Genomic DNA, 23,529 nt, shown 5'->3' with positions numbered 1-23,529 from the left:
GCCTGACTGGTCTGAGTTAGTAAATTTAATCAAGACTCAAAATGCGACTCTAAGTGAAAAACTAGATTCAGTACATTCTCAATTAAATAAACAGAGTGAAATTTTAAGTAATCAAGTGGCAAATATAAGTTTGTTAAATACCAAAATTGACTCAAAAAGCAAAGAACTTAGTAATTTATGCAAAGGCAAGGATGCTTTAAAGACTGAATTTGATGCCTTAAATAGTAAGATAGAGAATTTAACATTAGATTTAAAGTATGAATTGATGAGTTCCTTCACGATTCATGTAAATCAAATGTTCAATGACTTTAGTCAGAAATAGAGAATTGAATACTGAAGACAAATATAATAGTGTAGAATCAGAGCTTAATGAAAAGTTAAGATCCTTGGAAAATGTGTGTAATGTTATATTTAATGCTGTAAAGCAAGGGTTGAGTACTCTGAAAGAGTGTGTCGATAAGCAGGATAATTTAATGCCAATAACTCAATCGCAAATTAGAGGTGTTAATACACAAGTAGATAATGTGGAAAGGAACTTCAAAGAGAAATTAGCGAACTCTGATATCATAAATATAAGTACTTTGGAGGAACAGATTGAAGAAATTGTAGATCGAAAAGTTACCGAGAGAGTAACATCTGGAAATGTATCTCCTATTCTATCTTCTGAACTTAGTGATACTCAGAAAGATACAGATGACCTGTGGAAAGAATTTAAGCTCATCCAGGATAAAGTAGACAAATGGTTAACTTCACCTAATGTGGTATTAACTAGTGAAGTGATGACTCATCTGCAATGGGGGGCTAATTTAGGGTTATCCAGGCAATTCCCCAAATTTAAGACTGATGGAGATGTACATCCGACACATTTCTTGAAAAGGTTTAACTAAGCTTTGCCGAAAAATTGGGAAGACTCTAAAAAGATTTAATTTTCTGTGGGTTACTTTCTAGGAGAAGCCTCAGAATGGAGAACGGTAAATACTGAGACTTTTTCCTCTTGGGAGGACTTTCAAAAGAAATTTAAAGAGAAATACTGGTCTGACAGAGCTCAAGCAAAGTTAATATCAGGTCCATGGGAGCCGGGCAGAATCGTCTCTCCCCCAGGAATGTTAACATTCTGAGTTAAGGGGCAGTGGGATGACCGTCGGTCCTGAGTTGTTTTCGGTGTTTCTTCCAAAATACTTTTCCTGCACCCAATTCCTTTAAAATCTTAAACTATTCTGTTATCTATTCCTAAAATATTAAACTATCCTATAATCATAGTGCTTAGAAAACTGGATATGACTACAAGATAAAGAAAACTTAGGAGAATCACAGAATAAGAAAGAATGTGATATCGACATAAAATAAAATGAACAGAGTATTATATTTATGGATAATATAATATGAAGTGAATAATTAAACAACTGTGATATCATAGTGTATAAATTTTCTATTTTGGATAGAGTATTTTATACCTTTTATGAAATGTGATGTAAATGGGAGGGTTTGTATATGTTTTGAAAGGGGTGGGTATTGTAAATAAAAGCAAGGTTCACAAGAGCACATAAATCATGGCTAACACAAAATACACATCACACCTTTCAGACAACCCTTGCAAACAAGTGTGCCTGATTCTTCACCATTTGCCGTTTCAATAGGGTTACTAAGATTTCCTTCGGGGACCTCAAGGGTGAAGGTGGGAATGTCCGATCTGTAGGAGAAGATTTACACCAAACCTCCTCCGGCATCTCACTCAAGTACCTGAGGGGTAGGGATCCTGGGAAAGGAGGATGGGAAGAGTTTCCTGTCTTTGGGGCTATCTTCTTTCTCTTCTTAGATATTAGCAACTATATCCATTATTTTTTCCTTTCTTACTTCTCATTTGAGGACCTATCTATTTTTCCCCTCTTTCCATATTCACAATCTTCTATCGCTGAAGTCCATCCTCGTTTCCGTGGTTTCTAATAACCTACATCTTATCTTTAGATAAGAAGGCTGAAGAATCAGACTCCATGAACACACATCCGCATACACACAAAAATACATTTAGACACGAACATTGAAATTACAGACTATAAATCCTGTCACAATGTGAGAATCGCCAGGAATTGTAGGGGAAAGAATATGTGTACACAGGGAAATATTCCACATCATATATGTGTATACACACAAAATTCTAGCTTTCGCAACCAACGGCTGCTTCATCAGGAAAGAGGGAAAGAGAGGGAAAGACGAAAGGATGTGGGTTTTAAGGGAGAGGGTAAGGAGTCATTCCAATCCCGGGAGCGGAAAGACTTACCTTAGGGGGAAAAAAGGACAGGTATACACTCGCATACACACACATATCCATCCGCACATACACAGACACAAGCAGACATTTGTAAAGGCAAAGAGTTTGGGCAGAGGTGTCAGTCGAGGCGGAAGTACATAGGCAAAGATGTTGTTGAATGACAGGTGAGGTATGAGCGGCGGAAACTTGAAATTAGCGGAGGTTGAGGCCTGGCGGGTAATGAGAAGAGAGGATATACTGAAAGGCAAGCTCCCATCTCCGGAATTCTGAAAGGTTGGTGTTAGCGGGAAGTATCCAGATAACCCGGATGGTGTAACACTGTGCCAAGATGTGCTGGCCATGCACCAAGGCATGTTTAGCCACAGGGTGATCCTCATTACCAACAAACACTGTCTGCCTGTGTCCATTCATGCGAATGGACAGTTTGTTGCTGGTCATTCCCACATAGAAAGCTTCACAGTGTAGGCAGGTCAGTTGGTAAATCACGTGGGTGCTTTCACACGTGGCTCTGCCTTTGATCGTGTACATCTTCCGGGTTACAGGACTGGAGTAGGTGGTGGTGGGATGGTGCATGGGACAGGTTTTACTCTGGGGGCAGTTACAAGGGTAGGAGCCAGAGGGTAGGGAAGGTGGTTTGGGGATTTCATAGGGATGAACTAAGAGGTTACGAAGGTTAGGTGGACAGCGGAAAGACACTCTTGGTGGAGTGGGGAGGATTTCATGCAGGATGGATCTCATTTCAGGGCAGGATTTGAGGAAGTCGTATCCCTGCTGGAGAGCCACATTCAGAGTCTGATCCAGTCCCGGAAAGTATCCTGTCACAAGTGGGGCAATTTTGGGGTTCTTCTGTGGGAGGATGTGGGTTTGAGGGGATGAGGAAGTGGCTCTGATTATTTGCTTCTGTACCAGGTCGGGAGGGTAGTTGCGGGATGCGAAAGGGAGGGAAACATTCCACGTAGGAAAAATATATCTAAAAACAAAGATGATGTGACTTACCAAACGAAAGCGCTGGCACGTCGATAGACACACAAACATACACACAAAATTCAAGCTTTCGCAACAAACTGTTGCCTCATCAGGAACGAGGGAAGGAGAGGGAAAGACGAAAGGATGTTGCTCTATATGTATGTCTGCTTGTGTCTGCACACGTGCGGATGGATATGCGTGCGCGAGCGTACACCCGTCCCCCCCTCCCCCCAAGGCATGTCCCCCCGCCCCCGGGACCGGAAGGGGGGGAGGATAGGGAGTCGTTCCGGTCCCGGGGGCGGGGGGACTTGCCTTGGGGGGAGGGGGGCCGGGTGTACGCTCGCGCACGCGCACGCATATCCGTCCGCACGTGTGCAGACACAAGCAGACATACATATAGAGCAACATCCTTTCGTCTTTCCCTCTCCTTCCCTCTTTCCTGATGAGGCAACAGTTTGTTGCGAAAGCATGTGAGTTGTGGTGAAACGAGCAAAGAAAGAAAAAGAAAGCAGGAGTGGCATTAATCATACTGATCATTAGTAAACGTCAGTTTAATAAATACTCTGACGAATTTTAGGATAGTGGGACTTGAATGGTATACACAGACATAGTATCTACTACGAGTATAGAAGTTGAGAAGTGGAGGGGTACTCCAGGGAGTAAATGAAGCTGTAAAAAGTGAATGCAAAGTGTAAAATAGATTTTTATTTTTTCCACAGAATACTTAATTGTAGTATACATAGGAATGTATACTAGGGTAATGAACGATGAGGCCTACTCAGAAAGAATGAGGGGGGGGGGGGGGCGTACCCAGCATATGCTAAGTATATAGGGCAGGCGTACCTACACAGAGCTAGGACGAGCTGTGGCCTAAAACATATGAATGTTTTACAACGGGGAATACCTATCAGAATGGAAAGAGGAAGTGCTCTCATAAGGTCAAGCCACAAGCAAGGTATAGGTACTGATCCTAGGAGAAGGGGACAGTATCATGACAACAGTTACGAATTTTATAGGAATTATTCTGGAAAGCTTGAAATCTATGCACAACTAGCATTGTTACATTTCATGTAAGTTTATGAGTGTCAAAAAGAACACTTTCATATTGCCCAGAGTTACTCCAAACTATGAAAAATAGTAAAACTAGTATATACTAAGGAAAAGTAGTACAAAAAATGAGAATGGACAGTAGATTACTCATGTGTCATGAACATGTGGAGTTCACTATTGGAAGTATAGAGGGGAAAGAAAAAAAGAAAAGAAGAAAGAGAGTCCACACAATTCTTAAATATTAGAAGAGCTCATTAGAACCTCAAGTGAGTGCTCATATCTTAATATCAAAGTAAAGTAAAAACAGAATAAGGAAATGCTCATCTAAAAATTGTTCTAGAGAGAAAAAAATATTGTTGTAGAAGTGAAAGATGTAGGTATAAATATGTATAAGAAAAGTATGTTGTTATGATATGAAATGTTGTTATGAGTGATATTATTTACATAATGATTATGTATAAAATATCAAGTGTCTGATCTGAGGGGGGTGGGGGAGATATGTAGTGATTCAAGAATTTTGGTGTGATTCTAGAACCACTCAGCCTTCCACCATCTCGAACACCCGATATTTTAGATGTGAGTGTGGGACTATAGAATCCTACCTACTGCACATCACGTCTGTGTGTGCAGGTTTAAACTTAGTCACAGGAAGAATGCAGACACAGTGGTCGAACAGCACCTGTTGGGTAATCCATGGAAGTTTTAGTGAAAGAGAGGATCATGGAGTATTTATGTAACTCTGTGATAATAGTGTCAGTCACTAGTGTTAGTGAAAAAAGAACAGTTGAGAAGGTACTCTTGTAGAAAAACTTTAGTCTTAGTCTAGTTGAAGGACAGACATGTATTATGGTTCATGTTGAGGCTGGACGTGGCTTTTAAGCCAACTTTCTCTTATATGTAAATTAGTTTGTTTCTAATGTTTGGAGACACGAGATGCTTACAAAGCAGTATAATTTATATGAAGAGTGAGATTTGTAATATGACTGAAGTTCAAATATACGTCATTAGTTGAAGCAAATGAAATTGGTATGTCTAATTTTTATCAGTAGAGAGTGTCTTAAGAAATTCCTGTACCTAGCAGCATACTTCAGAGAAGAAAATGAAAGAGAGTTTGCAGCAGCAGGCTAACCAGCAAGGAAAGTCAGCCGAGCATATCAAGTAAGTCATCTCGTAAAATAAGTGGAAGTTAGTATATTTACTTCGAACTTAAATTGTCATCCAAAGCCGTTAGAATGTCACTCCATGTACTTGCAACATTATACCACTGTGCAACAAACAATTCAGGAAATGTGACATCATAAACATCAAGATGCATGAAAAACTTGTTTTTGCTTAAGATGGTGCACAAATTACCCAGACTACATTTAACCAGTGTTTAGGAATGAGAGCACTAAGAAACTTCCAACAAACTTTAAGCATACTTTCAAACCTTCTCTTAAACTTTTTCTCGATTGCATGTGTAATGTCAAATATTTAACAGCTTAACTGATATTTAAAGTAATAAGGTGTCTGAAGCTATTTTACACATGATAGTTTGATTCTTTAAAGAATCTGGCAATTCCTGTTGCATATCTACCTAGTAACATACCATTAACACCTCTCTTAAACACAATACTGCACTAGATTTTGAACTTCCTTGTACCCTAAAATTGGAGAATGTCATTACATACCACAACTCATCAATCTAAACATTCTTTTCCTTTGCTTCTGGTACCCAATGGAAATGTACCTGCAGCCATGCTAGTCTTTGTCAGATACACATTTTGCGGAGGTGGCATTTGTCCCTCATTTCAAGTAGATGGTTCAGGATTATGTGACTGCTCACTAGCTGTTGTCCAGCACTCAGCTAATGAGTGATTTGCTGCACTGTTGAATTTGCTGCGCTGTTGACTGCCTATATGCTGTACAACCCACAGTAGCTGAAGGCAACTCTACAGTAAAATGTGCCAACTTTTCAAATTTAAGTAACACTTCCTGACCCTACTCTCTTGTCTGTAAGCAAACAGCTTACCATTAAACATCCAAAACAATCATAGCACAAATTTCTACACAAAGTGAAATCCTGTTCAGATATCCACATTGGCTTATGGAATTATACTAGCACCTTGCTGTTCATGAGTTTTCACTCTTGCTACCAGTATTAAGAATGACTCACCTGATTCATAACCACCGTAAACTAGTAGCTTCTACTGAACGTTTCGGTGCTTGACTGTACAGGGCACTGTTATTCTGACCATGCCATATGTGATGTGTGTCCTTTTAATTTCACAGTATTTTATTGTCTCACATGTTCTTGGTATACTGAGGAATAAATACACTCAGAAAGCCGTCAATCACTCACCTTACCAATGGTTCAAAGGGTTTCAGCTGAAATACTGGAAGAAGGTATAATAATGTATGCCCAAAACCTGACAAAATTATCAAGTGAACCATTTATTATTTCAAAAATAAATGCCATAACTGTTAACCCATTTATCCCACTGTGAGACAAGATGGTCAATGCCACACAGAAAAATGTTTGTGGTTGCCTATGGAACCATGACTGAACGCAAGTGTGCACCTCTTTGTCTGAAGCAAATTGACAGCCACAAATATCTTTCTTAAGGGGTATAAAAATACAGAAATTGCATGAGGAACAATTGAGACTGTAGGAGGATTTATAAGGACTTCCCAGCAAAACTTCTACTGAGTAGTCAAAACAACAGGTAAACCAAATCCAGGAAAGTCTTTGACTGCAAGGTCCTGTTGTTCAATGACTTTCTGGAACATACATCACAGTTAATGCAAAAAGTGGTACATGGACATTTTGCAAAAGGTGAACCATGTCAACAAGTCCAAACACTGAGTAATGTTGACAGACAGCATCAATATGTTACAGGATAATGTCCACCCAAACATTGCCAAGTTTGTTTTGAATACACTGCAGATGTACTGCTGGGAAGCCCATACACACCCTCCATACAGACCTAATATGTGATTTTCATATTTTTGGAGCACAAAAGAAAGACATTCATGGCTGTCAATTTGATTCGAACTAAAATGTGGCGCTGACCATCTTGTCTCAGAGAGAGATATATGCATTAACGGTTACGGTGATTATTTTTGAAATAATGAACAATTTGCTTGTTACCACTGGTCTGGTTTTCATTAGACTGGCCCTTATAATTGTGGAAGTACTCTAACAGATTGTCTTCTTAAACTAACAAGGTTGCCACTACAGTTTCTGTAATACTCCTTTTATTGCTTACTATACCCACAGCACAGTAAAATTTATCCAGAAGGAAAAATAATAAATAAGGTACCAACTCTCATCAGGAAGATAACTGGATGCAGAATTTGATACAAAATGCACACTAATATATGAAAAGGAATTCAAATACAAATCACTCACTAAATGTTTAATTAGTTTTTGAAAGGACAGGTTGGTACTCACAACAAACAGTTCTTTTGTTGCAGTGTAACAGGTGAAAATCAATATCTTTTTATCATCAGGAATTGAAAATTGATGAATATGGAAGTTCATGGGGATTATAACGGATCTTTTACGTTGGGATAAATTTATTTTATTTTTTGTTAGATGTTCTCGTTAAATAGCTGAATAAATTGTAATTAGGAATAATTTAATTAAGCAGAGTACAAAAGATAAAGTCAAAGAGATGTTCATTGGGTGGTCATTGTCGTAATGTAGCGTCACTGCATTGTTTGGTTGTTAAAACAAGTCGTTTGTGTTCCGTTCTGCTGTTCGGTCGTGTGCGTATCTGAAAGGAATTAATTTGTGGACTATAATAAACTTTCACATAATAGTTACGATTCAATGTTCCAACAAAAGGGGTTAACGTCAGTGTTAATTTGAATTGTGGGCGACAGGATTAGTTTTGGTAGATACGTGAAAACGGACGTAACGAAAGTTGTTTGCATATCATCCTTGAACGTGACTTTTTATTTAATTAATGATTGCAGGCTCACTAAAAGCTATTTTCTCATGATTAGGATCAATCCCTCTTTCCTCCAAGATAGTGATCATTAACATTTATGTCATAAGAAAAAGGATTATTAATAAAAGTAATATTAAATGACAATTACGTGTTGTTCCGTTAGTGTGGAACTGACGTAATATCTCTGAAATGACATTGATATATAATTTGTGTTAAATACTGAACTGAGATAGGAAGTAAATTGAAATTAGTGAACATTTGCTACTGAAACTATAGAAGCAGAATCGCTTAAGGTTTCTCTTCTCTAAAATGGCAAAATAGGTACGAACTTTAACTCAATAGTCGACATTATGTATTGCAAAGATATTAGCATTTCATACTTATTTTGACGACGCGCTGTTAAACAAAGGAACGTTGAGTATCTGTACGAGTAATAAAATTAAATCTAAAAACATAATTAATAACAGCGAACTCCGCTTTAACAAACTGTATTGCGTGTCATCATCGGGCAATAACTGCTCAACCCTGGAGACTTGTGTGGTGAAATTAGAAGTCGGGCATATATAACAAACTTAAAAATCCATTCAAGCTACAGTGGAGTCGGCACAACGCGACGTGGGCAGTTATAGGATTCAACCTTTCAGTTAATTCTACTAATTATACAAGCATAATACATACATTATTTTGGAACTTCTTTATTTCACTATTTATATATACATAGGCATAATTTTCATCATAAAAATTCAATAAAATATATGCAATCACTTTTTAATAACTTTGTTATCACAAAAATAGAAAGCTCAATGCTATTCATATACTCAGAAAATAGTGTCAGGCTTGTTTCATTCAAATTCTGCAAGGTGATAGCAACAGTCTAATTCCATCTAACATAAGAAGTAACAATCATTCTGAATAACTGAAAACACTGATATGACAAAGCTACACAAAATTACAACCCAATACAGAAGGCAACAACGACTTAACAGATACATCATGACACAAAAGTATAGCTCAAACACATATTAAAAATGTAGTATATACATATATTTGCTACATTAATAAGCTTAAAGTACTCACACAGAAGTCATGAAAACTTTTTGGAAATGTAATCACACTTTGGTGTTCTAGTTCTTATGGTCATTTACTTCAGCTATCAACCCCTTTATAACTAAATATTATATCAAATAACTTTGCAAGTTTTTAAATGTCAGATCAAAAATATCCTTAATTTTCTTTTTGTAATTAGTACATAACACGATTCATGGACATGTGCTGAACTGCAACAAAGCAAATTTTTGTGCTGTTGCATCATTCCAGACAATCAATGTTGTGTTTAACATCACAAAGTGTATGAACCAAAGGCTTGTCATTAGCTGTGGCTTATGGACTTGATACTACATATGTGACAGTGTAAAAATTGCACACATTCTTTAAATTGAATTATTAATAATTATTACAGAATAGGCAGCAATCTCACAAGGATTTTCTCTGTTGTAAGACATTCCTCATACTCTCCCTTATTCTAAATAACAACACACCTCCTCAATAATCTGGGACAAATCACAATGTCCCTCTCACAAAAGCACAAATGGCAATTTTTTTCTAAACAACTTACTGGTCAACACAAGTAATATATTTTCCCCATTAGCAGTTTATGAGAGTCAAAACCGTATCTCGGCCTAAAACAGTGTAATAGATGCTAAATATAATGTACGCAATTTCATCTCTCATGTTATTGCCACATTATTTAAGATAATTTTATTCGGTTTTATAACTTAATGCACAAAATATTTTGACCTATTACCATTCTTACACTAACCAGAACTTCATGGATTCTATGAGATTGTACAACTCAGTACAACAACAAAAAATTGTGGATCAGTAGACAATTTTTTTACAATACCAATTATGGAGAAAATGCTGATCAAATACAAAAGGATATGTTAGCTTATTAGAATCCAAACTACAGTGAGACGTCAAAAAATTGCAATTGTGAAATTTCAAACAAAAGATTCTGCAAATGTAATGGACAGTCAGGTATGAAAGGAATGTGAGGAGCAGTTTTACACGAATAAAGTCAGTACTAGGTAGAAAATGAGACAAAGGGAAATGGAAAAATATGAAAATAGAGATAATGTGTGTGATGGAATAGCATACAGAAAAGGAGGGTTGATGACCTTATGGTGAAAAACGACTGCAATCCACAGATAACTTTTCACTCAGCCAAATTGTTCAGTCTTTGTGATGCTTGACTACAGTTAATATTTGCTTTTATTTGTGTTTGCCACTTTTTTACAACTCACTTCTCAGATGAATCCTAGCACATCAGTCGTCTGAATGTTCAACACAAATGTCTTGTTACAGTTCATTAACATGTTCATGTAATCTAATTACAGGCAATTTTTGAGCAGACATTAAACAAATTTAATTTAATATTATTGAATCACAGAAATCACTATATTTATGGTAACAAGCACTAATGATACACACTAATGGAGGAAATTTGCAGCTTACAATAATGTGAATTATTTGCAAAATAAAACCTCACATTTCTGAAAATACAATGCACAATACCCTGCACAGAATAACAACAGCAATCTCAGTATGCAAAAGCCAAATCAGTAAGTTTTTCCAGTGGAACATCATTTTTTTTTTAATTAAATTGCATTAATACTGAAGAAAATATAATTACAAACAGCATTGGTTGCATAAAAAAAGTATCTAACTAAGTCAATGCAGCTTTCTGATCTGCATATAAAATAAACACTATTAATGGATACATAGTGATATCTGTACAGGTATGGTGACTCATTGCATATGTACAGCCTTAAAAATACAGCAATGTGTTCACAGATCGAAGAATGTCTTTCAAAATAAATAACTGCTTGGTGGGAAACAAATGTCCACTGCTTTGCTAAGTAAGATTTTAAGTAAACACGCTGGCTCACTATCACAATTACATTTGCAGTACATCAAAGCAGTGCAACAGGAACTATTGATAATGTAATTTAATCACTAAAAATCAAGTGTGCAAAACTTTAGAATTCATTAAAAACTCTATCTACTCAAGACTATTTACATATAACATAGCAGTAAACATTTCACCATAAAATGCCACATATGAAAAGACTGATGTTTACAAAATATAGAAGTAAAAGGACTAATATGGCAAATCTATACCAAATAAAATGTTGTTGAAGTTTCTGCATTAAACAATGAGGACTGAAACCTCCTTATGAAACAGATGCTGTGCCACACAAACTAATATTCATAAAATCACTCCATAAAACATATTTAGACAAAATCCACTGTTTTAGCAAGCAATGGAGTTCATTTTAGCAGGTAATACAACTGCTATGTAGATTAGCCAAAAAGCAAGCACTTTTTGGTGCAGATTAAATTTCTATTTCAGTTTTGTCAGCAAAAAATAGCTGAATAATGTTCTCACTAAAAGCATTGCAATTATATTTCTGTCAGTTTTATACAATTACAAAAAACAGTCTCCATATAAAACTATTACACAAGTCTTCAAAGAGTCCCTCTGAAGCAATAAAGTAATAGTATGATTCAAATCACAAAAATTTTCCTGCTCTTCACCAAGTAAGAAAACAAATTTAGCAGAATATTTTTTATAGGAATTAAATAATTTTTTCTCCACTGATGCATTAAACTATTACACAATCTTTGCTGCAATTAAGCAGTTCATATACTGGACAGCAATTTGCTAAACACAACATGTCAAAGCCCCCCCAGACACAGACATTAGGCACTGAGAATTTGATAGGTTATTTTTGGATTCTAATTTTTGTGCTTGATTGCATCATTGGTAAAATGTAATGCTCAAATCCTAATCATTTCTTCATCGCTCTCACCAAATCCAGTATCAGCTGAAGCATTCATCATCCTCACTTCTCCACCCGAACTGAGCTGTAACAAAACAAGTCCTAACATTAGTATTATTCAATCTATCCTTAACAGAAAGTGAAATTATTCATTTATATTAAAGGCCTGCAAGTCTCTCTCTCTCTCTCTCTCTCTCTCTCTCTCTCTCTCTATCTATCTATCTATCTATCTTAACACACACACACACACACACACACACACACACACACACACACACACACACACACAAAGCTTTGGTAATCATAAAAGCAGAATGCAAATATTAATGCTGTAAAGCAATATCATCTTTTTGTGCCTCCTGACTGTTCAATGCTGCTGTCTTTACTCATTTCACAGTTTGCATTCCACTTGGAAATTTCCATGATAGGATTTAAAACCATGAAATGATTTTCATGTATCTGGCACAGTTAACTGAATACATGTTTCATTTATTGCTTGTCCTCTTTTTATAGAATGGACACTGTGTGAAACACTGTTTATTGACTTTCAATCCCTAAGTGCAAAGACTTCCAAGGCCAGTAGCAATCTGAGCAGAATTCCTCTATGCATTAGGCCGTATCATTTTGGAAATCACTTAAAAGTGATGATTCAGCCATCTTTGCAGTGTTTCTCTTCAGGGTGACTAAACTGTTGGTTCCTTATGATGGTCTTACCTAAATACCACCCTATTTTTGTCATCACTTGACAACCAATGTCACTTTCCTTAACATCACACGACAATTCAAAATCCATGAAAAGTCTCTTCGGGTTTGCTACCGGATCCTAAAATCAACTTGACTCGATATTTCAGCGATCCAACTGGTCACCATCTTCAGGAAAATGCTGCTTCTGCTGATGAGTCCCGCTGAGAACTAACGCCAGGTTGCAAATTGACGTCCTATATAGTCCACCATTCAGTACACGGCGCATGTGCCACCCATCACGGTTTCTGCCTTCCAAAACAGGGATGGTGGCGCCGCCCTTAGTGAAACACTGCTGGCAATGATATATCGCAATCAAGGCCGCACCGAAGAACATTCAGTTTTGATGCAAGATAATACAGGATTCCACGTCTTGATAAGAGGAAACCCATTGTCTCTGTTAATTAAATCATCAGCCAACCTAATTTCAATCGCCTCTTTATAGACACTGTTCCAAAAACCGGAAATGTTGGCAACCACCAAAGTTTCCTCAAATTTCATATTGTGTCCCTCATTTAGGCAGTGTTCTGCTACCGCCGATTTTTCCGGCTGTTGTAGCCTCGTATAACGGCGATGTACCACACACCTGTCATGCACTGTGCGAATCGAATGGCCAATGTAAGCTTTCCCACATTGACATGGAACAATAAGATTGGACGAATTTTAAGGAATTTTAACATTAAGAGTGTGTTCCATCCACCTTCTAAGATTAGGGCTCTGCTCGGACCTGTGAAGGATGATTTGGGGCTAAAGAAAACCGGTGTGTACAAAATTTTCCTGAAGATGGCGACCAGTTGGATCGCCGAAATATCAAGTCAAGTTGATTTTAGGATCCGGCAGCAAACCCGAAGAGACTTTCAAGACTTATTACGCCGGGAAAGCCTACGTAATCACAATTCAAAATCCAGAGGCCTCCGCAAGGGTAATGAACTAGCAGACAGTTGGCAGGCAATGGTGAATTGGCATTTTGTAGCCACGGGCAGTTTTTTCCTAGAGCAAGACGTCAATGCCACATGGCAGCTCTCTCATGATGACTTGTTTATGGACATCTAAGTTTTGAGGAACTGCTGGCTGGCAAATATGAATGAGTGTTGTACATTAGACCGGAATCATCGCCAGCATCACACTGCGGTTAGAGCATTTAATTGCCTTGCCCCCCCCCCTCTCCCCTCCGACTGGTTTGATGCAGACCACTATGATTACCTCTCTTGTGCCAACCTCTTCATATCAGGATAGCACTTACATCCAATATCCTATTTTATTTGTGACATCAATCCAATCTCTGCCTTTTGCTAGCTACTCTACAGCTCCTCTAGTACCACACAATTTATTCCCTTAAATAATAACTCATCATACCATTTCGTCCCTTCTTATAAACAGTGTCTTCCACATTTTTCTTTCCTTGTCAATTCTGAAGATAAACACTCATTTTTTATTTAACCTGTCCACTTAATTTTTAACATCCTTCTATAATAAACTTCTTCTGGGCTTCAATTTTCCGGTTTCCTCATAATTCATGATATACCTCGATACATTTCTGTGCTCCAGATGTACATTCTCAGAAATTTTTTCCTTGAATTAAATATAATATTTGATACCAATACACTTCCTGTGGCCAAGAATATTCTCTTTGCTTGTTCGAGTCTGTTTTTATGTTTCCCTTACTTTGTCTATCACACATTTTGATTCCAAGGTATCAGAATTCCTTCACTTAATCTACCTCACAGTCCCCAGTTTTAAAGGTTGCTCAGCACTATTCTCATTACCTTCATCTTTCTTCAGGTTACTCTCAATCCATATTTTGTGTTCAGTAGACTGTTCATTCCATTCAGTATCTCCTGTCTTTATCACTCTGACTGAGCAATGTCATTGTTGAATCATGGTATTCTTGCACTCATAATTTCAACCCCACGCTTCAACTTATGTTTTATTTCTACCACTGTTTCTTCAACAAACAGACTGAATACCAGGGCAGAAAGGCTTACATTACGTTTGGTCAAATGTTTGAGTGGAGCAGAAACATGACTCCCAGAAGTTACACAAGTGATTTTTGTCCTAATTTTCATAGCCAAATGAAGAGCGGTAAATGAACATCAAGATGATACAGAAAAACTTTCAGTGATTTGATGGAAAACTGAAATATTTCATGAACAGCAGCTGCTATGTAAATAAAATGTCAAGTAGTTGCAGATACATGAAAGACCTAAATGGGAAGCAAAAACAGTAATCTAAAACAGATTAATGACAATAATTTTAAAAACCTTTTTACAATATATATGACACCACTTGAAAAGAGAACAAATCACACTGCAGTTACAAAACTGTAATGAGCGAATGGAAACTTGCTAATAACAATTGAATGTAATGGGTATGTAAAAATACACAGCAAATGTAATAACAAAAGATAAATCAGTGCCACATCCAAGAATGCTCATAACAGCAGGGTAAACAAAAATGCAGGAACATTAATAAAATAATTCCAAATGAAAAAGGGATTCCTGTGACATGGCCAAAGAAGCACCCTGCACCACATGTATGCTGCAAATGCCAGAGGGCTGCAGAGCCCAGGCATCAATTTAGGTATTGCAATAGTTTCTAATGGGATCCATCTACTAGCAAGTTCCCATTAGTTCTTTAGTGTTTTATAACTGCAGCGTGATATGTTCTCTTTTTAAGTGGCATCAAATATATTTTAATAAGTTTTTAAATTGCTGATATTAAGCAATGTAATTATTACGTGGACAGTATATCGTGGCAGTCAGCCACGACAGTAAACAAACGAGAACTATGACTGCTCGAGGGGAGAGGTGCAGTGCGGGGAAACAAGCCCCGCCTCCTGCTCAAAGAGCTGCCATCCTACATCCACATTCTGCACAAAAGCATAACTGACGTAATGATCATAGGGATCATTGATTCCTTTTGTTGTGGTGAGAGTCGCACTCGAATACCTTTATCCATCAGGATTAGTCTCTTCATTCTTAAGAAAAGAAAACAAGTAATCCACAACACAAAGTAAACTGGAGTACACAAAGCATTTGGTGGTGGCTACACTGCATTTGTTTGCTGCGGCTGGCAGCAGTAGTTCAGGCCCGATCTCTACTGGTATCTTACACAACCATAGCTCAAAACACTCCCCACCTAAAACTGCCATGATATAGTGTTCGCATAATAGTGTAATCTGTTTATGTTTGAGTCTTTGTGCTATCTAGCCCATACCCACAATCAGTTCTGTTCCTGTGTTGGGAGGACATGCTTAGCTGGTCAGTCTCTACACTACAAGCACATGTTGTATGCATGACTTTGTGCTGTGTACATCATGATGAGCCTGTTTTAATACTTGGAAGGTACATAACTGGTCTACTATTTTACCAATTTTTATATTCCCATTTCTCCCACAACCCATCATTAACCTTGGTTAATTTTACATTTCTATTTTTTCTTCTTGTTACGTCTTTTATGAATCTGAAAAGATCCTTGATGAGCAGATATTATATCCAGAATATTCTTATTCCTATTCAATGCCTTTTAGCAGTAACTGATGGCTGAAGCTTATCCTATTACTGTCCCTTGCATGCAATGCTGCACAGCTTAGAACCATGCCTCAGTTTTGTCATATTAATTTTTCTACGTCTCCAGATAATCTGATGATACCCTACAGGGACGAGATGTTAACTGTTATTAATAAAAACAATTTTGCAACCGCAGCTGTTTTCATTCAAAAACATTCAAACTGGGTTGCAGTGTCAGACAGCCAAAATGAAATGGAGCCAATATTAAGGAATAGAACTTATTTTAAAACAATTTTTTCACTTCGCTATTGTTGATGAAAAGATTATCAAATTTGTGGAAGATACAGTTGCTATGTGTAACAAATATACAACAAGTGGTACGATAAATTTCAACAGTATTTATCTTTCTAAAGCATTGGCTGGAAGTGCTGTAGATCAAGCTGTTTTATTATTTTACTGATTTGAAAATCGTCGGCAGCTACATATAAAACCTAGAATCTGTAGTATGAACACACAAGAAAAAGTTGTCAAACATCTACAACTCATGGAACAAATGGAAAACGAAATTATTAGTTATAGTGAAGGTCATTATTGACCTGGGAGGGCGTATCTCCTTTAGGAAATAGTCTAGATTATTATTTTTTTTTAAGTGAAAATCAGATGATACTATGCATATTGTAGCATTAAAACTATTAAAATACACAGCATGCCTTGTTGTAAGATGTGCTATGTCGTGATATGCCAGCAATGGTTTGTACAAATCCATAAATCCTAATGAATTCTATTACACTGTATCACTCAACAAACTTGTTAATGTAATTATTTCTTTTTGTATTCATTTTAATAAATACAATTCAAAATTTCTACCATGTTGATGAATTTAAAATACAGAAAATTTTGTAATTTTTTGTATCACTTGGGATTCTCATGAACTGAAATAATTCGAAAATTTACTCAGAATTATGTTCCTCACCTTTTGTGCTATAAAAGGTTAAGATCATAAACTGTCATTTCAACACAGGTAATCTGAAAGTCAAACCCAGCATTCTGCTTCTTGATTATGAGTGACTGTAAGGGAATTTACCTGATATGGCAGGTGATACCATGTATTTATGACATGTTGAAGTTGTGATGTCATGGTTTGTGCAAAAACAGTGTGGTGATCAATGATTTGCAGTCTAGCAGTACCACTGGGCTGTCACCATTCCCCTCAAACTAGCACACGAGAATCTTGAAAAATGGCATCGGAGATCAATGAGTAACATGTAATGCTTTGTTTCGAAACCAAGTTTTTTTCTCTAGGACATAATGTGATAGACATTTTTTTAACTGATAGGGGTCCACTGCTTAATGTTTTTATATGATTTTACTGCAAGGCTTCATAGTGTTGTTGTTGTGGGTGAAGGATGCTCAGAACTGTAAGCATCAGGACCCAGTTTGAGTTAATTTAAAGTCAGCAGATAAAAATTAGCCAAAAAGTGCAATAAAAAATTGGTTATATAAAACATAGTCTGCTTAATAATCTAAAACTACCTAAACATATACAAAACAAAGAGCTAATTAGTTAAATTAAATTGAGCCACAAGTTCACATTTCCTTCTCTGCAGACCGCAACTGTCCACAGAAAGGCAATGTACAATACTGGGATGTGTCGGGAGTACTTCAATGGCATATATGTGTCTGTGAGGACCTATACCACAGAAAGATTGTTAGTTTCACCAACTGCAGCAAGTTTCCCTTCACTTCCAGTAACTCCTCCTCTTAATTATATATGCTATCACTCATGGACAGTGAGCTGGTAATGGGGACTTGACATGGCTGCGTGTTGTACAAAATTCATCAGCTGAAAGAATTCTTGAATGGACTGGCAGGTTCCTCTGGTGACCACATGCACTAGGTGACTTGCTCTGTACTCAGAAGGGACCGATTGCCTTTGTAGTCTGGTCCCTTCAATCCCCACAAACCAACCTGTACTCAGAAATGTAGCGCAGATGAAGAATTTGGTATTTTCAATCTGTCGTAGCTGTCCACCACTCTCAAGATCACGTGTGCTGCTGCTGCAGCTGTGAACTGGCTCAGTAGGATGATCTTGAGTGCACAATTGGAGCAAACCGCTGAGCAGTCAAGGGTGCCCCTCCCCCCCTCACTGCCACTTAAGAGCCATTAGCTTAAACAGTAACATCTTATGCCAATACTACCATGCCAGATATTTGTTATGACGATGAAATCAGGAGTGTTCCTGTCAAATCTTTGTAAATCTAAATTAACTATGGAACTTCTGTGTGTCCAGCATGGAAGGTGACTCCATTCCTGTGTAAGGAATGAAACTATCTATGCAAATACTGTAAGGTACCATGTCTGAATAAAATCTTCCTGATTTTCTAGCCGCATCAATTCAAACAAAATACTCAAGCTTTCGATGGCTACCTCTACCATCATCAAGAGTAAAAACCACTGACTGTCGGGGATGACATGGTTTTCCATTTATATAGGCACCGTTGCAACCTCTGACGAGTTGAGCAGGACTGAGTGACGTCAAGTGGCACATTTGACAAGATATGCTGTGCCCTATCAAAGACAACATAGCTCGTCATGTGTCCATTGCGTATGCGTCCCTTGAAAACACGGCACCAGCTATATAGGCCAAACTAATCGGACAGTAGCAAGAGCATTTAACTGAGCACAAGCGACATAATAAACAAATGGAGCTTGACAAGTTGGCTATAGCAGAACATAAACAGGCATAAAATACAGTCTGAAAAGACAAGAGTCTCAGTTCATGCATCAACATATTGGGATTCTGTTATAAAAGAGGCACCCGAGATCAGAATAAACAGCAACAATTTTAACAGGGATCAGGGGTACACATTTAGTAGGGCATGGGGGCAGACACCGGATGTCGAAAGAAAGCAAAGGCAGATGCTTGATGATTGTATGAAGGCGGGAGCACCAGTTTCAATCGTGGCACTGGCTAGTCACGCCACTTGACGTCACAGCTGTGTGTGAGCTGTCCAACTCGCCTTCTGGCCACACATCGTTTTGGCTCTCTCTGACTGGTGTCAGAGGCTGCAATCATGCCTGTATACGTGGATAACTGTTCAAATGGTTCAAATGGCTCTGAGCACTATGGGACTCAACTGCTGAGGTCATTAGTCCCCTAGAACTTAGAACCAGTTAAACCTAACTAACCTAAGGACATCACAAACATCCATGCCCGAGGCAGGATTCGAACCTGCGACCGTAGCGGTCTTGCGGTTCCAGACTGCAGCGCCTTTAACCGCACGGCCACTTCGGCCGGCTGTGGATAACTGTCCCAGCCCCATTGGTCAGTGGATTTTACTCCTGACGAAGACGACAGGGATGGCCATCAAAAGCTTGAGTATTCTGTTAGAGTTGACACGGCTAGAAAACTGAGAAGATTTTATTCAATTGGGAGAGACTGTCTAACAAATGTGACGTTGTTGAAGTGTGAAGCAGTTAGAACAGACAATGGCCCTGTCTACAATACTAGAAAAATTATAGCAGATAAAGACAGGCAAATAACAGAAAGCACGTCAAACACAGAGCCAAGCATAAGCCTCTCTCAGTGGTAGAAAGGAATTGGCATTGTACCACATCCTGGCACCAGTACTTGGGCTGGTGTCACCAAAGATGGTATTCCCACACTTAAATGAGATCCCTGTGCCAATCCACATAGACTTTATTAAGAAGCAGTACCTTGATTTGAGAGGTCTGATGGAAGAGATTAGAGGTAGCAGCTGCAACAGATTTCTTTGCTAGGTAATGATGGAGATTAAAATGCGTTATAAGATTAATCAACCACAGCTACAGCTGTTTTACAGTACTAAAGCTGAAATTGTGGCAACTTTATAACAGACAACACAACCCACAAATACTGAAAAGAAAAATACAATACAAGTAGGAAATCTATAATCACGTAGGCGTCTTATCAGACGAGATCTGAAAACCTTGTTTGTGAAGAGGCAAATTGGGAAACAACAACATCCACTCTCCATGACAGGGAATGTTAGCAGAGATACTGACTATGCTACAGCATAACCTTCCAGATATATCAGCTACCTGACTTGAAGCTGCATCTTCACAATGCAGCACCTACTAATGGTGATAATGATATCATTACCACATCAGCAGCAGCATCGTCAACATTCACAAAGATTTGATCTGGAGATTTCCTTCTGTTTCTTTGCAAACTAGAATGTGGTGGTATTGGTAATGCTAATGACTACAAAGATTGTATGGCAGTAAAACACAGTGACAATCAGAGCTTCTTTCCAAATACAAGTGGTTCCCAAAATATGTACCAGTCAGTAGAAGTATGACATTCTGAACCCAGATGTCTCGAGGTACGCATTTCAGCTACTGCGGCATAAAGTTTCATCATCTTTGGTGCATGTAGTTGTGAGTTGTAGTGGTGCATATCAGAACACATTTCAATGCTTCTTTGAATTGTGAAATGCATGACATGAAGGAGCAATGGATTTGCATCAAATTCTGTCCCCAAGTTGAAGAGAACTGCAGCTGAAATCCACCAGGCACTTCAAGTTAGGCCAAGATTCTGTGAAAGATGACAAACATTCTGATCGACTGTCAACCTGCAAACCATTGGAAATGATCATGAAAGTGTGTGACTTGATTTATGAAGACCAAGGGCAATTCATGATGTTTGTAACAGACTGGGGCTGTTGCACAGTACATGTCAATGATTTCTACCTGATGAACTGAACATGAGACGAATTGCAGCGAAGTTTGTCCCCTTGCCTTTTCCACATCGACCAACGAAACCTCAGGATTCAGACATGCATCAAGCTGCAACAACGTGTTCAAGTGTGTCCAGAATTCTTATCCAGAGTCACAACAGGTGATGAATCTTGGGTCTATCGTTATTATGGGCCTCAGACGAAGCAGCAATCATGACAATGGAAAATGTCATCTCCTCCAAGGGTGAAAAAAGCTTGACAAGTTTGCCGCAAGATGAATTCAATGCTGATAATTTTTCTCGACATTCAGGGAATAGTGCATAAGGAGTTTTGTTCCACACAGCCACTTTTACTGGTAGTTAAAGTTCAGTGCAAACAACCAGAGCTGTGGAAAAAGAAAAACTGGTTGGTGCACCATGACAGTGTACCTGTGCACATCTCGCTCGTTATGGAGGAATTCCTGGCCATAAACAACGTGGCAAAAGTCCCCCACCCTTCCTACTCACCAGAGCTGGCCCCATGCGACTTCTACCTGTTCCCCAGGATGAAAATCACACTGAAAGGATGACATTTTAACATGATTCACAACATCTAAGTGAAATCTCACCAGGTTCTGAACACCTTCACCCTGTGGACTTCCCAGGAGTGCTTCCAAAAATTGGAACAATCTCGAGACTTTGCATACATCCCTAAGGTTTGGTGACAGAGGACATTAAGATGTAGTACAGTTTTCTGATTTTTACAATATTTTGCATTGTTTCAGAGTTTTGAATCCATTAACAATAATATATGATTTCATCAACCTTCAGGCATGTACTCACAGACAATCTAAAGGGGAATAAGTTACATATCTGACACTGGATGTATAGAATATTTTTGTAGAATGTTGTTAAGTGTCATTATTGCTGAGGATACATATGGTCCACTACCTGAACACTTCAATATAGGTGTTGCCAATACATATACTGATAGCAGTAATGATCCAGAACAACATATTTTGTGACCTTTAAAGGTATGATAGAGTGATGCTGGCAACCAAGAACCAGATTTCCAAGCTGTACATGCGAGTGCATGTATGGGCTCTTGTCAGGATAAAAACTGGTTCTCGATCGTGAGGGCCATCCCTTTGTTAGTGGTGTTGATAGTAAAATTAATAAGGCAGTTACTACTGAGATGCTCATAGATTTTAGTTGCAAGATTCTGACCGATTATGCCAAGGAAAATCAATGCCCCAGCAGAGAGTTTGGCAATTGTTCAGGTTTATTTCAGACTTCCAAATGTCGCACAAGTGGTAATTTTCAGGTTAATTTTGATCCTCTAATTCTGCACCAAAGGGTAATTCTGTCGAAATATTGTTAGTGTTCCCTGGGAGTGAATAAAAGTCTACAGAAGACTTGAGTTCATTAGCATGAAGTATCATTCAACCACCATCCAATTTGAGATTGGATGTTATTGCCAACAACAAACAGCACTCCGAAAGAAGAGACTCAATAATCAAAATGACTATCTGAAATATCCATATTGGTAAATAAGGTCAAACTCTTTCCTGATATCAAAGAACATCATTATAATACTATATTTTCTTCTAGCACTTGTCCTCTTCTAAAGACACATACTGACATATAGTGAAATACTTGCTATAGAAAGCAGAAAAAGGTTTAGATAGGCACATATTTAGAATGTATTTAAAATAAGTTAATGAAAGTGGTGGAAGAAGGTTCAGGTGTAAGTTGCATATCTGATCACAGAATGGGGGTTAGTCTTTTTCTTGGCACCTAACAACACAATATATTGCTGTGTTAAAAGTTAACTGTCTTTCTTTTCACACTTCTAGAATTCCCTCCACATAACCCACACTCAGGGGTGTTTAATTTACACCAGACAGTGATGGTTTTCCTATACTTCCAGCTTTGTTTTTGACACTGACAATTTCCAGCATGACAAAAGTATACTGCTGCTTTACAACTAGAGTCCAATCCTAACTTTGGTTTCACCCACATAACTTCATGTCGGAATGCTTTCCTTGCTTTCTCATTTTTTTTTTTTTTTTTTTTTTTTAATTTTCTTATCTTAAGTTTACATCTATAAGTTTCTAAGATACTGTGCAACGTTACACTGTAATGTATCAGTTGAAAAGTTGACTACTATTAAACATACCGAAAACTTATACAAACCTAACTGAAAAAAGTCCTAATGAAATAACAGTGTAATCCAAACAAAGAAACTACATGCACATAAAGCTACATAATGGCTAAAACTTCTTGTAGTCATAAAATACTAATGCAGGACAAAATATTTTAATGCCCTTCATTCTGTACTAAGGAATCCGCAAATATTGACGATTGTTGATAGCTAAATAAGTAAAAATAAAATTAAGAATCTAAGAAGCTACAGTAACATGCAAAATAAAAATCTAACACAACATGGTAACAAAAACTGCCTAGTATGATATGACTCCAAGAAAGATAATTCAACAGCATTGTGTAATAGGTTACAAAT

The 23,529-nt window shown here is 37.8% G+C and overlaps 1 protein-coding gene across 6 annotated transcripts in view; it reads right to left on the bottom strand.

Moving 5' to 3' along the window:
* Positions 1-9,796: 9,796 nt before the first annotated feature.
* LOC126482314 (cation-independent mannose-6-phosphate receptor) overlaps positions 9,797-23,529 on the bottom strand; it is a 768,212-nt gene continuing 754,479 nt past the window's right edge. For all 6 annotated transcript variants that reach the window (XM_050106419.1, XM_050106409.1, XM_050106382.1 and 3 more), the window contains one exon: positions 9,797-12,147. Coding sequence is in view for 3 of the 6 variants with exons in the window: in XM_050106382.1 (XP_049962339.1) it covers positions 12,061-12,147 (87 nt within the window). In the remaining 3 variants the exon portion in view is untranslated. The remainder of the gene's footprint in view (positions 12,148-23,529) is intronic.

This window comes from Schistocerca serialis, chromosome 1 (genome assembly GCF_023864345.2).
Source record: "Schistocerca serialis cubense isolate TAMUIC-IGC-003099 chromosome 1, iqSchSeri2.2, whole genome shotgun sequence".
Taxonomy (NCBI): domain Eukaryota; kingdom Metazoa; phylum Arthropoda; class Insecta; order Orthoptera; family Acrididae; genus Schistocerca; species Schistocerca serialis.
Note: the sequence above shows the minus strand (reverse complement) of the source record. Positions and strands in the feature narration are given on the sequence as shown.